This window comes from Orcinus orca, chromosome 6 (assembly GCF_937001465.1).
Source record: "Orcinus orca chromosome 6, mOrcOrc1.1, whole genome shotgun sequence".
Lineage (NCBI taxonomy): Eukaryota > Metazoa > Chordata > Mammalia > Artiodactyla > Delphinidae > Orcinus > Orcinus orca.
The window spans coordinates 12,403,939-12,418,864 of NC_064564.1; the positions used below are offsets into that span (position 1 = coordinate 12,403,939).

Genomic DNA, 14,926 nt, shown 5'->3' on the forward strand with positions numbered 1-14,926 from the left:
AGTGAAGGTCGGATGAGTAAATGAATAAGTTCAAAGAGTATTTAAAAACAATTCACCAACTCCTTCCCTATCAAAATGTGGAGAGGCAAGACTTCACAATAAAATAGAAGGAACAGAATAACAGCTCTTTTCTGAGCTCTAAGCCAGCTCTTCACATACAACTGTTGTTATCAGGCCACAATGATTCCTTTCACTGCACTGCCAAATGTTTTAATTCCCCGATACAACTAAGGGTTTGGGGGCTGATGTCAAAGGTGCATCACACATTGGGACTTCCCTGGTGGCGCAGTGGTTAAGAATCCACCTGCTAATGCAGAGGACACAGGTTGGAGCTCTGGTCCAGGAAGATCCCACATGCCACGGAGCAGCTAAGCCCGTGCGCCACAACTACTGAGCCTGCGCTCCAGAGCCTGCAAGCCGCAACTACTGAGGCCACGCACCACAACTACTGAAGCCCCCATGCCTAGAGCCCGTGCTCTGCAACAAGAGAAGCCACCGCAATGAGAAGCCCGCGCACCGCAACGAAGAGCAGCCCCGCTCGCCACAACTGGAGAAAGCCCGCGCGAAGCAACGAAGACCCAACACAGCCAAAAATAAATAAATAAATTTACATATTAACAAAAAAAGGATCGTCGCACTCGTTCTGAAGAGCAACAGTCTTGAAGGACACCCCCTCCTTTCCAACACACCTTCTCCACTCTTCTTTTTTTAAAGCAGTCATCCTTGTCTTTTTTTTTTAATATAAATTTATTTATTTTATTGTTGGCTGCGTTGGCTCTTCATTGCGGCTCGTAGGCTTTCACTAGTTGCGATGAGCGGGGGCTACTCTTCGTTGCGGTGTGCGGGCTTCTTATTGCGGGGGCTTCTCTTGTTGCGGAGCACAGGCTCTAGGTGCGCGGGCTTCAGTAGTTGTGGCACATGGACTCAGTAGTTGTGGCTCACAGGGTCCAGAGCACAGCCTCAGTAGTTGTGGTGCACGGGCTTAGTTGCTCCGCGACATGTGGGATCTTCCCGGACCAGGGCTTGAACCCATGTCCCCTGCATCGGCAGGCGGGTTCTTAACCACTGGAGCGAGGTCACGAAATCACTTCGCATCTCCTTACCCCATCATTCTTTTTTCCTGGCACCTATTTGTATCAATACCTCATTCTGTAACAATAATTTCCTCAAATTGTCAAGAACATACAGGGAGCTATAACTATGAAACACACTATGGAAAACACCACTGTTAAAAACATTTCCACAGCTTGCTTCCCATAAGCTAACGGAAAAAAATTTTTTTAAATAAAAAGCTAAAGCTACTGTGGCCTGTCCCTAGAGCCTCCTGTTGTTTTTCTTTGCTGTCTGAGATGAGCGTGCTCACAAGAACTCTCCAGTGAGAGAAAACAGGGATGAAGGGCATTGAGAGGAAGAGTGTGCAGTGGTGAGAAGGACAGGACTGTCCTCCCACGACTGGGGCTCCACCTGAAAGACAGTTCCACAAGTGGACAGAAACCAACCCGCCCCACGGCCTTCCATTCAGATTAAGTAACACAGGCTCCCTGAGAAGGGAGGGAAAACCTCACAAACTTGAGAAATGAAGTTACGTAACAGCAAGAGTAATACCTGCCACTTGCTGGGCAGCTACTACATGCCAAGCACATACAAACATTACGCAACCTTTTAAAGATGATAAGATACAGACCTGCAGTCCACCCAAGGTCTTCATGGCCAGATGTGTAGCACAATTCAGAATCTGGAGTGTTTTAGAAGACAGGCAATGAAATGCACATACAGCCTGTCATTGTGGAATGGCTCCCTGTCACTGATTATCGACACTTCCTCAGCAAAACATTTAGAATAGTTATACTAACTGGGATCACTTTATCATATATCAGAGCACATTGTACTGCCAAGTGACCTTGAGCCAGACTTATTAAAAACCTCTTTGTTTTCAGACCATTTTGGAGTTGGGAAATTGTGATTGACAGATTGTGATCCACTGTCTCTATTATATGGAGGAAGAACCTGTTGCTGGACGTTAAGTCACCAAAAGGAATAGAGTCAGGATTAAACTTCATAGACATTAGTCTAAGTAATAGGATTTAGACTTGATAGAAGCCAGAACTGCATGATTACAAAACACTGAGTTTTTCCATTATGTGCTCTCTTAGTGATGTCACATAACTTGCAGGTGGTAGTATGATGCCAGATTTACTTATATGCTCCTAAAAATTCAGGATAAGTCAATTTAGGGAACCCTGAACTCCTACAGCCAAATCCTTCTGTGACTGAAATAATCTCAGCCCTCCATGTCTGCTAAGTGTAATTTTTTTCCCCCAGCTTCTTCGTTACCCAAGAGAGAAACTAAGGTAATGTTAAGTGAAGGAAAATGGTTTTTCCTATGTTTCCTCTAACTAGAGGTATACTCAGCTATATTTAAAAAATGGTTCATGGGGGTTAAAAACGGCTCAGGAAAACTACAACTAACAAAATAGTACTGCACTGCATTGCTCATCAAATCTTAGAGCTAGGAGAGGAAATAGCCCAGGTCTCACTTTTTAAAAAATTTAAAAGATTATACTGTGAAAAGTCTTACCCCTACCCCTTACTGTGGCCACCCATTTGCCTCTCTAGAGGTATCCACTGCTACCATTTTTTCCAAGTCTTATTTCATAGAGAAGAAAATGTGACACAGAGAAGTCTCTGGACCCAAATCACAACCCTATAAATTGTGTCCCCTGACTTCAGACACTCAGCTCCCTTGCCCTTCTATCATTTTCCTTTGTAGTACTTCTCTCCACCTGAAATATTGTATATTTGCTTTTTTTCCCTTCTCTCTCTCTTCTATTAGAATGTACGATTCGCAAAAGCAAGGTCTTCACCTATTTGGTTCACCGTTTTATCCCAGCACCCAGAACAATATCAAGCATGCAACCGGCGGCCAGATGTTTGTTAAATGAATATAGGAAGGATAGGAAGGAGGGAGGGAGGGAGGAAATGCACAACAGAATTGGGAAGGGCAGATAGAAGCCAGAAATCGCTGTGTGCCCGTGAAGTGTCTGGTGCACACGTGACAGCACTGGAATGTGATCAGCTCTGTGGGACCAGTCAAAGCCTGTGCTCTTTATTCTGGGTGGCCTCCAGAGTGGAAGCATGAAGGTCTTCAGACAGGCCAGGGATGGCATCATGGAACCACCACTCAAGAGCTTCCAAATTCAACTCCTTTATGCCACAGTTTCCTAATGTGTAAACTGGCAGTAACAATAGCACTTACCTCTTTAGCGTTGTCATCAAGATCGACTAAGTATGGTAAGTTACAAAATGGCAACAAAGTTTGTGGCTCTTCCCATCAGGAGGTGGAGTCTATCTCCACCTCTTCGCACCTGGGCTCCCCTTGTGACTTTTTTTGGCCAAGAAGACAGTAGCAACTGTGAGTCAAGCAGAAAGCGGAAGAGTGCGTGCACACTGGGGTTTGCATGATTCTAGTCAGTAGAGGAGAGTTCCCAGGCTAGCCTGCTGGATGAGACACACAGGGCCCAGCCTCCCCTCAATGTTCCAGCCTACAGCCTGCTAATCAGATGGTCCAGCCACATGCCAACCAGCCAGCTGAGCAAACCCAGTAGAAATCACTCAAGTTGGCCCAGACCAGGACACCCCAGCTCTCCAAGAGAACTGTGAACTAAGTAACAGTTGTTATTTTAAGTCACTGAGTTTGGTTTTTTACTTGTGGTAAAATATACGTAACATGAAATTGACCATCTTGACCATTTGTGAGCGTGCACTTCAGGAGTGTTAAGTCACACTGTTGTGCACCCAGTCTCCAGAATTAAGCCACTCCGTTTTGGGGTGGGTACCCAACGAAAGCTAACTGATAACACCGACATAACAGACTTCAAGAGCTTCTCCAGTGCCTGGAACACAGAACTCAATAAATGCTGTCTATTAATATTACTATTATCGTTATTAATTTGATTATTCTCACAGTTTAATCCCCTAATTCCATTCACCTGCCAAACTACTGTTCCAAAACTACTGCTTTCATAGTGCCACAGGTGCATCTGACCATTGCCTGCTTCACGGAATACAGCTCAGCTCCTGGACTCCCACATGTACCCACTGCACTTTGCACTCAATTCCAGCCACACACACTGTGCTTAGTCCTACCTACATGACTTGGCTCATACTGGCTTTCCCCACAGAGGATCCTCCCCCACTATTCTAAATCTAATACCTCTTTTCAAGGCCCTACACTTTGCAAAGCACTTCTGTGTTTTTTAAAAACTTTTCACTGTAAAACAGTTCTACTTCACTAAAATTTCCTGAAATCTCAATGTACTTAAGATGACTTGGCACTTCCTAGGTATCTTTTGTACACCTGCTCTCCATCAGGCTGGGAACCGACTGAGGATACACGGTTTCCAGTCTGTGTCCATCACACAAAGCGTGTTCAGCTTTTAGCTGAATCTGGACGACCCTCTGCTTAATGTGACTCTCTGGCCCATCACCTTAATGACCAGCAGCATGATGGGGTCAAGAGAGTGAGCTCTGGACTCAGACTGCCAGGGTCAAAGGCGGTCTCCACCAGTGAACAGCTGTGGGACCTCAGGCAATAACTAACCTCTCTGTGCCTTTTTTTTCATCTATAAAAACAGGAAAAATAATAGTAGCTTCCTCACAGGGTTACTGGAAGGTTTAAATAATACACATTAGGAGGCACTGGGCACACAGTAAGAGCACAATAAATGTTAGCCATTATTATGACACCCTTTACCTAAAAGGTAAAGATCTAGGTTTAAAAAGTCTTTCAGGAGGACATCAAGATGGAAGAACAGACCTTGAAGGGATCTGGGCTGACCATGGTTCTAAGTCCACAGCATGGTGAGACTGCCTAAAAAAGTCAATGAACCAAACAGACTTAATTGATATTTATATAATTAAAGTGGCAGGATACACTTTCCTCTCAAGTACTCACAGAATATTCTCCAGGATAGATCACCTCTTGGGTCACAAATCAAGCCTCTGTAAATTTAAGAAAATTGAAATCGTATCAAGTATCTTTTTCAAACCACAACGCCATGAGATTAGAAATCAATTACAGGAAAAAAATTGTAAAAAATACAAACACATGGAGGCTAAACAATACGCTACTAAATAACGAAGAGATCACTGAAGAAATTAAAGAGGAAATAAAAAAAATACCTAGAAACAAATGACAATGAAAACACGACAACCCAAAACCTATGGCACGCAGGAAAAGCAGTTCTAAGAGGGAAGTTTATAGCAATACAATCCTACCTCAAGAAACAAGAAAAATCTCAAATAAACAACCTTACACCTAAAGCAGCCAGAGAAAGAACAAATAAAACCCAAAGTTAGTAGTAGGAAAGAAATCATAAAGATCAGAGCAGAAATAAATGAAATAGAAACAAAGAAAACAATAGCAAAGATCAATAAAACTAAAAGTTGGTTCTTTGAGAAGATAAACAAAATTGATAAACCTTTAGCCAGACTTATCAAGAAAAAAAGGGAGAGGACTCAAATCAGCAAAATTAGAAATGAAAAAGGAGAATTTACAACTGACATCACAAAAATACAAAGGCTCATAAGAGACTATACAAGCAACTATATGCCAATAAACTGGACAACCTGGATGAAATGGACAAATTCTGAGAAAAGTACAACCTTTCAAGACTGAACCAAGAAGAAATAGAAAACATGAACAGACCAATCACAAGTAATGAAATTGAAACTGTGATTAAAAATCTTGCAGCAAACAAAAGTCCAGGACCAGATGGCTTCACAGGTGAATTCTATCAAACATTTAGAGAAGAGCTAACACTTATCCTTCTCAAACTCTTCCAAAAAATTGCAGAGGGTGGAACCCTCCCAAACTCATTCTATGAGGCTACCATCACCCTGATACCAAAACCAGTCCAAGATATCACAAAAAAAGAAAATTACAGGTTAATATCACTGATGAAAATAGATGCAAAAATCCTCAACAAAATACTAGCAAACAGAATCCAACAACAGATTAAAAGGATCATACACCATGATCAAGTGGGATTTATTCCAGGGATGCAAGGATTCTTCAATATACGCAAATCAATTAATGTGATACACCATATTAATAAATTAAAGAATAAAAACCATATGATCATCTCAATAGATATAGAAAAAGCTTTCAACAAAATTCAATACCCATTTACGATAAAAACTCTCCAGAAAGTGGGCATAGAGGGAACCTACCTCAACATAATAAAGGCCATATATGACAAACCCACAGCAAACATCATTCATAATGGTGAAAAACTGAAAGCAATTCCTCTAATATCAGGAACAAGCCAAGGGTGTCTACTCTCGCCACTATTATTCAACACAGTTTTGGAAGTCCTAGCCATGGCAATCAGAGAAGAAAAAGAGATAAAAGGGATACAAATTGGAAAAGAAGTAAAACTGTCACTTTGCAGATGACATGATACTATCCAGAGAAAATCCTAAAGATGCAACCAGAAAACTACTAGAGCTAATCAATGAATCTGGTAAAGTTGCAGAATACAAAATACACAGAAATCTCTTCCATTCCTATACACTAACAACGAAAGGGCAGAAACAGAAATTAAGGAAACAATCCCATTTACCACTGCAACAAAAAGAATAAAATACCTAGGAACAAACCTACCTAAGGAGGCAAAAGACCTGTCCTCAGAAAACTGTGGAACACTGATGAAAGAAATCAAAGATGACATAAACAGATGAAGAGATATACCATGTTCTTGGATTGGAAGACTCAATATTGTGAAAATGACTATACTACACAAAGCAATCAACAGATTCAATGCAATCCCTATCAAACTACCACTGGCATTTTTCACAGAACTAGAACAAAAAATTTTACAATTTGTATGGAAACACAAAAGACCGTGAATAGCCAAAGCAATCTTGAGAAAGAAAAATGGAGCTGGAGGAATCAGGCTCCCTCCCTCACTGTAAGATAACACCTCCTAAAAACCAGAACTCTCTGGAGATGGGCAGTCTCCAGAGGTAGTGAATTACCTGTCACAGGAGGTGTTCAGGAAACTGTATATCCTGGATTGTAAAGCAGTGACTATTTTTCTGTTTTGGGTCACAGATCCCCGGAAGCATCTGATAATAGTGAACAGAATTCTTTTTCCCCCAAAACACACAAATATACAGTAACATAAATATCTGCAAATAATTTCAGGAAAGGGCCAAGTAAGAACTCTTAGCCAGAATCTCCTAATTAAACAAATATCTATTGATCAAGGCACAGGAGAAATTTAAGGCTGTATTTCCTTTAGGCATCCCTCAAAAGATTAATCCCCTATCCCAGCCAGCGGTGATTTTTCCCTTCTGTGAATTTCCTTATGGCATTTACTATATTCTGCCACAGTTACTTAAGTTTCTCTTGTTTAAAAACCTAGAGGTATCTTGAGGGCATTGCATCCACCTTTTGTTCATTAATTCACTAAAGGTACATCAAACAAGACTCCTGTTTTCAAATAGCTTAAAGTCCAGAATCAAACATAGAATCTTAAATCTGAAAGGTACTTTGGGAACATAAAACCCATAGACAAATAACCGCAATACAAGACTATGGGACTGATATAAGGTAAAACAGTGCTAGAGAAAATGGTCGAGGGAGGGTCACAGGTAACATTAAAAGGCATCTCGTTATGGTGACTTCCTAAGCTTTCTATGAACAATTTTATAACATTTTATCGACCTGACAAGACAATGAGCTCTTTGGGTGTCTTATTTGTCTATACATGTTATCCTGCCCTTCTGCACCCAGTATAAAACCTAAAGCGGAACAGATGTTTAATAAATATCTGCTGAATGGTCAACAGAGGTGGCATTCACAGAAGCCAGACCTTGAAGGATGAGAAAGATTCTGAGTTATAAGACAAAGGGAAAACTTTTCTTTCTGATGAGAAACTAAAGTGTTTTAATAAAGGACAACAACTAAGAGTATAAACACAGGACGGTATTTGTGTTACTTCCATTGGGGAAAAGAATTTAGAACTTTTGATATAACCCCACTAATTCAGTTGAATGTGTCTATTTATTCAATAATCACTTAATGATTTTCTTGTTGGAATAAATACCTTTGTAAGCATTCATTTAACAAAGGGTACAGGAGTAAGGAAGGTGAAATATAAATAAAACCAAGTCTGGCCTTCAAGCAGCCAACAGGGTAACTAATCGACAGATATAGAGAAAATTAATAAGAACTTGCAAAAGTAGACAAGTATTCTAAAAACCTCAGGGAGCACTGAGGAAGAAGGGCTTGATCAGACTGCAGGAAAGGGGGAGAAGCTTATGGAGGTGGTGTAACTGAAAACTGGAAGGATGAGTAAGGTTTCATTCCAGAAAAGGTATTCGTGACATTTGCATAGTTCATTACGTTCACAAAATTCTTTCACACGTCCTCTCCCACTTAATCTACCCATGCAGTCTCAGTTTTGTAACCCACATATTAGAACCCAGAAAAACATCTATCTCAGGGACAGAACGCAATATGAAGCAAAACTACTTGAAAACCAATGTCGTGAACGAACATTAACATTTTAGGCAGCAAGACAACTTGGGGATGGGGGCGGATGCCTAGGAGACCAAGGGCAGCTGGGCCCGACATCTGATTAAGGAGAGGGGAACCAGGCTGGAAGGGCAGGGCCGCCTGACAGGGGTCAGGGGGTTGCTCCCCCGAGGGAAGGAGGGAGCCCGAGGCGTTTGGCACCCGTTGGCCGCAACCCTGGCCCTCGATTCTGGGCCCTGCCGGCCAGGCCCAGAAGCCGGCGGTCGCGCGCAGCCTCCCGGCTCCGCCGGGATGCAGGGATGCTCGGCCCACCTGGTCCATCTTGGGCATCACCTTCCGCCGGCCCCCCATCTGGAAGCGCAGCAGGTTGTAGAACTCCTCGGGGTGCCCCAAGCACTTCACGAACTCCATGCTGGCTGCGGCGAACTGTCGGACCTCGGAGCTCACCTCGCGGATACCTCGGGATGGCCCCTACCCGCAACCAAAGAAGGATTAGTCGGCGGTTGGGGCGGGGCGGAGGCGGGCCCTGCGCGGCGAAGGCGAGCCCCGCGCGGCGGCGCCACGCCCACTTCCCAACCAACTTCAACTGGCCTAGGTCTCTCGCGCCGCTGCTCGTGGGCTCGCGGGGTGGACTGGCGAGCGCTGATTGGCCTGGGCCGCTCGCACCAGCAAGATGCCGGCCAATCGGCGGCGGGATGTGTCTGGCGTGAGGACCACATCCTAGAAGCTAATTGGAGGGAGAGAAAGAGGCAGGCGAGCGGGATTGGTGCTCCTAATGGGGGCGGGCCTTAGCTTTCCTCTGTTTTCCCAGTGCAGGGCTGGAGGAGCGAACCGAGACTTTGAGAAGCCCCCCGAGGCGGAGCTCAGTGCGTGAGAGGCTGGCTCCGGCCGGGCTTTCGCTGAGAGCCCAGCGGGCCAGAGCCCGCTAAGCCCTCCACGTGTTTGTCCTGCCAGGCAGATTAGCTCTTCCGGGACGCGCTCGGCTCACAGCCGCGCCTCGAATGGGTGCAATCAGCCTGAGGCTTCGAGCACGTAAATTTTGTCCCAAAAAAGGATCTGAAGCGTTTCTACGGCTTATCAAAGGGTGATGTGGAAATTTTTATCTCGATCCTAGAGCACTCACAAGCCCTGGAAAAATACGTGCTACCCCAACCCCCAAATCTATTTTAACACCGCAATCAGTGATCCTTTTAAAAATTAAGGCAGCTCTGATCACTGCCTAAAAACCCTGCAGTATCTGTCCATTTTACTCGGTAACAGCCAAAGTCCCCACGAGGGTCTAAAAGCTCTGCACGAATAGCCCTCCATCCCCATTACGTCTCACCTGCATTTTCAAACCCCTCCCTCCTTGGCCCCAGGACTTGTCTACACTTCCTTCTTCCTGTAATATTTTTTCCCCCGGATATGCAATTGGCTAACTCGTTCACCTCCTTCAAGTCTTTGCTGAACCCTCACCTCATTTAGGCCCATCCCATCACACTGTTTTATACCACAGCTTGCCTCACCCTCACCACTGCTGACTCCCCGGCCTGCTCTAGTTTTTCCTGTCCTATTGTTACTAAGGTCTTTGGACTCTCAATAGAAATTGATGAAGCCAGATCAGGAATTCAGGCAAGGCGTTACTGGGACTCCAGGGAGTGAAGACAAGTAACCGGTTCCCTTGCTCACTCTCTGAAGGGGGGAGAGCTTGTTCCTTAAATGGGGGGAAGGTAGAGGCAGATCAGTGGGTGGTGGGTGGGGCCGGCGGGGTGGCTTAGGTGGTCTGCCCACCCCTTCGGTGGTACTGTGTGCAGGGATCATGTATTACCTGCTTTTGTTCCTGGCGCCTCAGAAGTGCCAGTTGGGTTTTGGTCTTTTTGTATCCTATTGTTCAGGATTTGCCCCAACTGCCCACGCAGTTATTTTTAGTCCCTTATAGTTTCTTTGTATTCTGTTGCTCATTTGTCCAGGTGCAAGCACTACAGGAAAGGGTCTCAGGTCCCAGCCTATCTCAGCACTGATCACGTTCTGATATAAAATACATAGTTTACTTACGATGTTTAGTGTCTGTTTTTCCTTGCTAGAATATAAGTTGAATGACGACAGACTTTGTTTTGTTTGCTCACATACCCCCAAGCCTCCAGAACAGTGCAACTCTTTGATGTCCCCTCAGCATTGCAAACTTAACATTGCCCTAACTGGACTCTCTCTCCCATTGAGACTGCTTCTCCTGTGAATGGCACTAACAGCCTCCCAGTTGCCTAATTATAAAATCCAAATGTCATCCCTAACTCCTCCTTTCTCTCCCTACACCTGCCCTTTGTAAGTCATTCAACAGTTCTCTGGAATCCAAGAAACAAACATCTCTCCTCTTAATATTTCCTCTCTGCTCCTGCGAGGTTCAAGCCCCACCTTCTCTCTCAAACTGTTACAGGTCAGTTTACCATCTCTCTCTCTATCCATTCCCATGTAACAGCTTGAGTAATCTCAATCTTTCAATTTTATTTTATTTTATAAGGTATTATGATTTTAATTAGCTTAAGGTGAGACCCTGTGGGCTTCTTGACTTTGGTTCCATGAGTCCAGTCTGGCAACACAGAAAAACAGACTGAAGGGAGCTTCACTGAGAACTGACTCATTTACCTACAATTTCTTTGCGTTGTATCTGATGTTTGGTCCTTTTTTAAACTCTGTCAAGTTATAACTTTATATCTCTACTTGCATACTGCTTTTGGCCAGAAGACATAAAGCTAAGAGTTTTAGCACTCCCCTGCCAGTTAAAAGGACCCTGTAGAAAAAACATTCCCTTCTTTCAATTTTAAATTGCACAAAGGAAATGCCTTTCAAGATAAAATCTGAGAATTCTGGCATAGAATAAAAATCCTCCCATCATTTGTCACGTACATTCCCTTTGGATTTCGGCCTCCTATTCAGTCACTCGACAACTCTCAAACCCTGATCCAGCCCTGGCAGCACTCACCACACAGGCCACAGTAGTTCATACCCCAGGACTCAAGTAATTCACCTGCCCTGAATGCCCTTCCTCCGTCCTCACCAAGCTACCTGCCACGCCTTCATTACAGCTCAGGTGGACTCCCCTGCTTCAGGAACCCTCTTCTGAAGCTCCCTGGCCTCTCCTTTATCTGTTCTTCAGATTTAACGAACACCCACTGAGCACCGACAACAATGTGGCAGACACTGGAAATAACAGAGACAAAGTAGATGAGGTTCCACCTCCCTCCCAAAGAGGGAGAGACAGAAGCATCTGGCACGGTGCTGCTGTTTACTAGGCACAGCTGGAGCCTCCCTCAGCTCCGCAGTCGGGTCCAGGTGCCCAGCCAGAGACTGTGGGAATGGACAAACAGACAGTGACCAGACCATATACAGTATCACAGTTCTGTCCCACAGCCCCTGCACCAACTGGCCTGGAATAGTCAGGACTTGATCAATTGCTTCTGTATTCTTTGCCTCCACTTCCAACTCAGGACCAACCACAGAAAGCCAAACATGCTCCCCAAACCAATCACGTAAGACAGCCCACTTCGAGTTAGTCTGCTTCCAGCATCCCCTTGCCAACTTCGTCCCATCAGAGCACAATGATGAGTTCATTTTTTTTTTTTTGATAAAGTTTTCCCACTCCCTGCCTGCCTCTGAGTTTCTGCCACATGCAAGTGGTGGGGGCTGATGCCCTTGCTATAGCAGTTCTGAATAAAGGGCCTCACTTGCTTCTTCTTATTTTGGTGGTCTGTATTTCCACAAACCTCAGTACTTCAATGATGTCCAGCGGTCACTCTCATCCTGAACTTTCTGTATGTTAATTATCCCTTGTCTGACTCTTCACCTCACCTTGAACCCCTCAAGGTCAGGGACAGTGTCTAAACAGGGCACCTGGCACAGTACTTGCCACTTAAGAAGTCTCCATTACTTCTTATTAAATACCAGGGCTTGAAATAGGGACTGTACTGGAACTTTTAGAACACAGACGGGCAGTCACTTATCCAATCCCCCACCCCCCCACAAAAAGCACTTTACAATAACCTACTAAAGTGCTTCTAACACTGTTGTAACAAGCCCGCCTCCTCCTACTAGTACAGAAGTTTTCTTGTCTTGTTTATCATTGTATTCCCAGAACTAGCATTTAGGAGGCATTTAAAAAATATTTATTAGATGGCTAAGGCCACTGAAACCTCACACAAAATTGCAAGTTTTTTACAACGTCAGTAATCATGAAACTCCAGCTCATAAGTAACTCTTTACCCTGGAATCTGCTGAGTCCAAATGCATCACCTCTCTCTCTTCTAAGTGAAACTGGGATTCGCTGACTCTGTACCCCATCCCTCAACTGCAGCCTTTCCTTACGTCCAACAGGCACGCAGGCCACAGGAGTCATTCCCACTGTTCACCTCGCCAGCCCTGTAGGTTCTGTACCACCATCCTCTTCTCTTAACCCTCATTCAGCCCACCTCTGCTATCCCTGCCTTTCCCCTTTGCAGAAGTAACTTGAGACTTTCCGCCGAGAGCCTCCTGCCAGGATGAATGATAACCTCGCAGAGGGCTGCAGTAGCTGTGCTTTCTGTTGGCAGTCCACGTTTCCGCTTCCCCGCTGCTTCCATGCGGAACCCAGTCTATGCAGTTCCGATGCAGAACTCATGGTGCGGCCATCAGCCTTTACAACTCAACTGCTAGGTGCTACTATTTTCCCCCAATACAGACTGAAGTCAGAGAAATGATGTCAGCTCCTAAGAGGACAGGGTAGACTGAGGATTATTCTTCCATGTCTTGCTCTATAATCTTTTGTATGGCTTGAATCTTTTGATGTATTTTTTAAAATAATTTTAAACAACTTAAAAAAATAAGGATTCTCCTTTGCCCTCTTGGACTTCTACCGTTCATACCCTGACGACCTTCAACTGTGGGTTCATCCAGCATCCCTCTTTGTTTTTGACCCTAAGCTACTGGAGACTGCTGTACAAAGTTGGGAAACGGAGCGACTACTCTGGTCTCTAGTGTGGCTCTATAACCCTCCCTTGAGCCCTAAGCGGCTCTAACTTCCCCTCGTAGCTGTTACAAACCTCCCCACTCCTACTCTGTGCCAGCTGGTTTTCTCTGGGTCTACTTTTCTTTCCCCACCGGAGCCCAGGCGTCTCTAAGTGCTGGCGCTGGTGTCTCTCTCCCTCCTGGATTTCCCCTCACCCGATCACACACGAATCCTCACATCACACCCATCCTTTCATCACTCTCCCTCCCTGACCCCCTTTCTCATTTCTTTCAAGGACAACCTTTTTTAAAAAAAACATTTAATTATTTGGCTGCGCCAGGTCTTAGTTGCGGCACGCTGGATCTTTTTTTTTTAAGTTGTGGCATGTGGGCTCTTAGCTGCAGCATGCATGTGGGTTCTAGTTCCCTGACCAGGGATTGAACCTGGCCCCCTGCATTGGGAGCTCGTAGTTTTAACCACTGGACCACCAGTGAAGTCCCTCAAGGACAACCTTCTTGAAGAGCAGAGCACACTCACTGATCTCTGGGCTCCCACCCAGTCCTCAGCCCCTGCAGACTGGCTACCACTCCACACAAATGGCTCTTGAAGGTCATGACCTCAAATTCGACCAAATCGAGGTCATGATCTCAAATTCAACCAACCGTCAAACTCGAAGGCCTCTTCTCCGACGTGTGCACCACTGGCTGCCCCCCGAAGTTCCTTCCTCCTGTTTTATCTGATCTTCCATTGGCTTGTCTTCTCTTGCCCCTTGAACAAAAGACCTTCTAAAGGTTCCCCTGTGACCTCCATCCTTCTCATGCCGCATGATCGCCTTGTTAACCTTCTCAAACCGACCCTCAGCTGTGAGGAAAGCTCCCAAATCCATACCTGCAAGCCTGCACTTGTGGGGAGCCAGGCCCATTTCCTGGGTGTGTTGTCCCCCGACTTAGGTGCAGGTGCCTCAAGCTCAGCACACAGGGTCTGACTGTCTCCTCACGGAACCTGCTCAGCTCCCGTGACTCTGTCTCAGTGGCAAGGTGGGGGCAGCTTCCTCCAGCTCTCAGCCCCCTCCCTCCCTCGTTTTCACATCCAGCCAGCTGACGCGTAAGAGCCCATCACCGTGGTGACCCTCCCATCTCTTCTTCTTTCCACACCCACGGCTGTTTCTAGTTGTGTTGCTGCTTTTCTCAGCAACTGCAACAGCATTTCCCCTTTTCTACCAATCGCAGTGGGTGCCCACCCGCACGCAGGCTGTAATGCCTGTCCAGCCCACCCCCCTCTTGTACTCCAGACCCTGACAGATGTTGACTTACGGGAAATGGCCTGTCTGGGTACCATCTTGGCCCTGAGCTAATGCCTGCCATAAGGTGGCTTTCCCCACTGTGGACAACTCCCAGTGACTTAAGACAGACAAGTATAAGGGTGCA

General features: G+C 45.2%; 1 protein-coding gene across 3 annotated transcripts in view; it reads right to left on the reverse strand.

The window, feature by feature from the left end:
• The window catches only part of FDFT1 (farnesyl-diphosphate farnesyltransferase 1), a 43,888-nt gene extending 28,973 nt beyond the window's left edge, over positions 1-14,915 (reverse strand). For 2 of the 3 annotated variants that reach the window (XM_049711245.1, XM_004278693.4), the window contains exon 1: positions 8,855-14,915. In XM_049711245.1, the coding sequence (XP_049567202.1) occupies positions 8,855-8,953 (99 nt within the window). In that variant the 5' untranslated portion in view covers positions 8,954-14,915. Of the gene's footprint in view, positions 1-4,954; positions 5,005-8,854 lie in introns of those variants that run through there. The other variant, XM_033403622.2, reaches the window with a different exon arrangement.
• Positions 14,916-14,926: the final 11 nt, after the last annotated feature.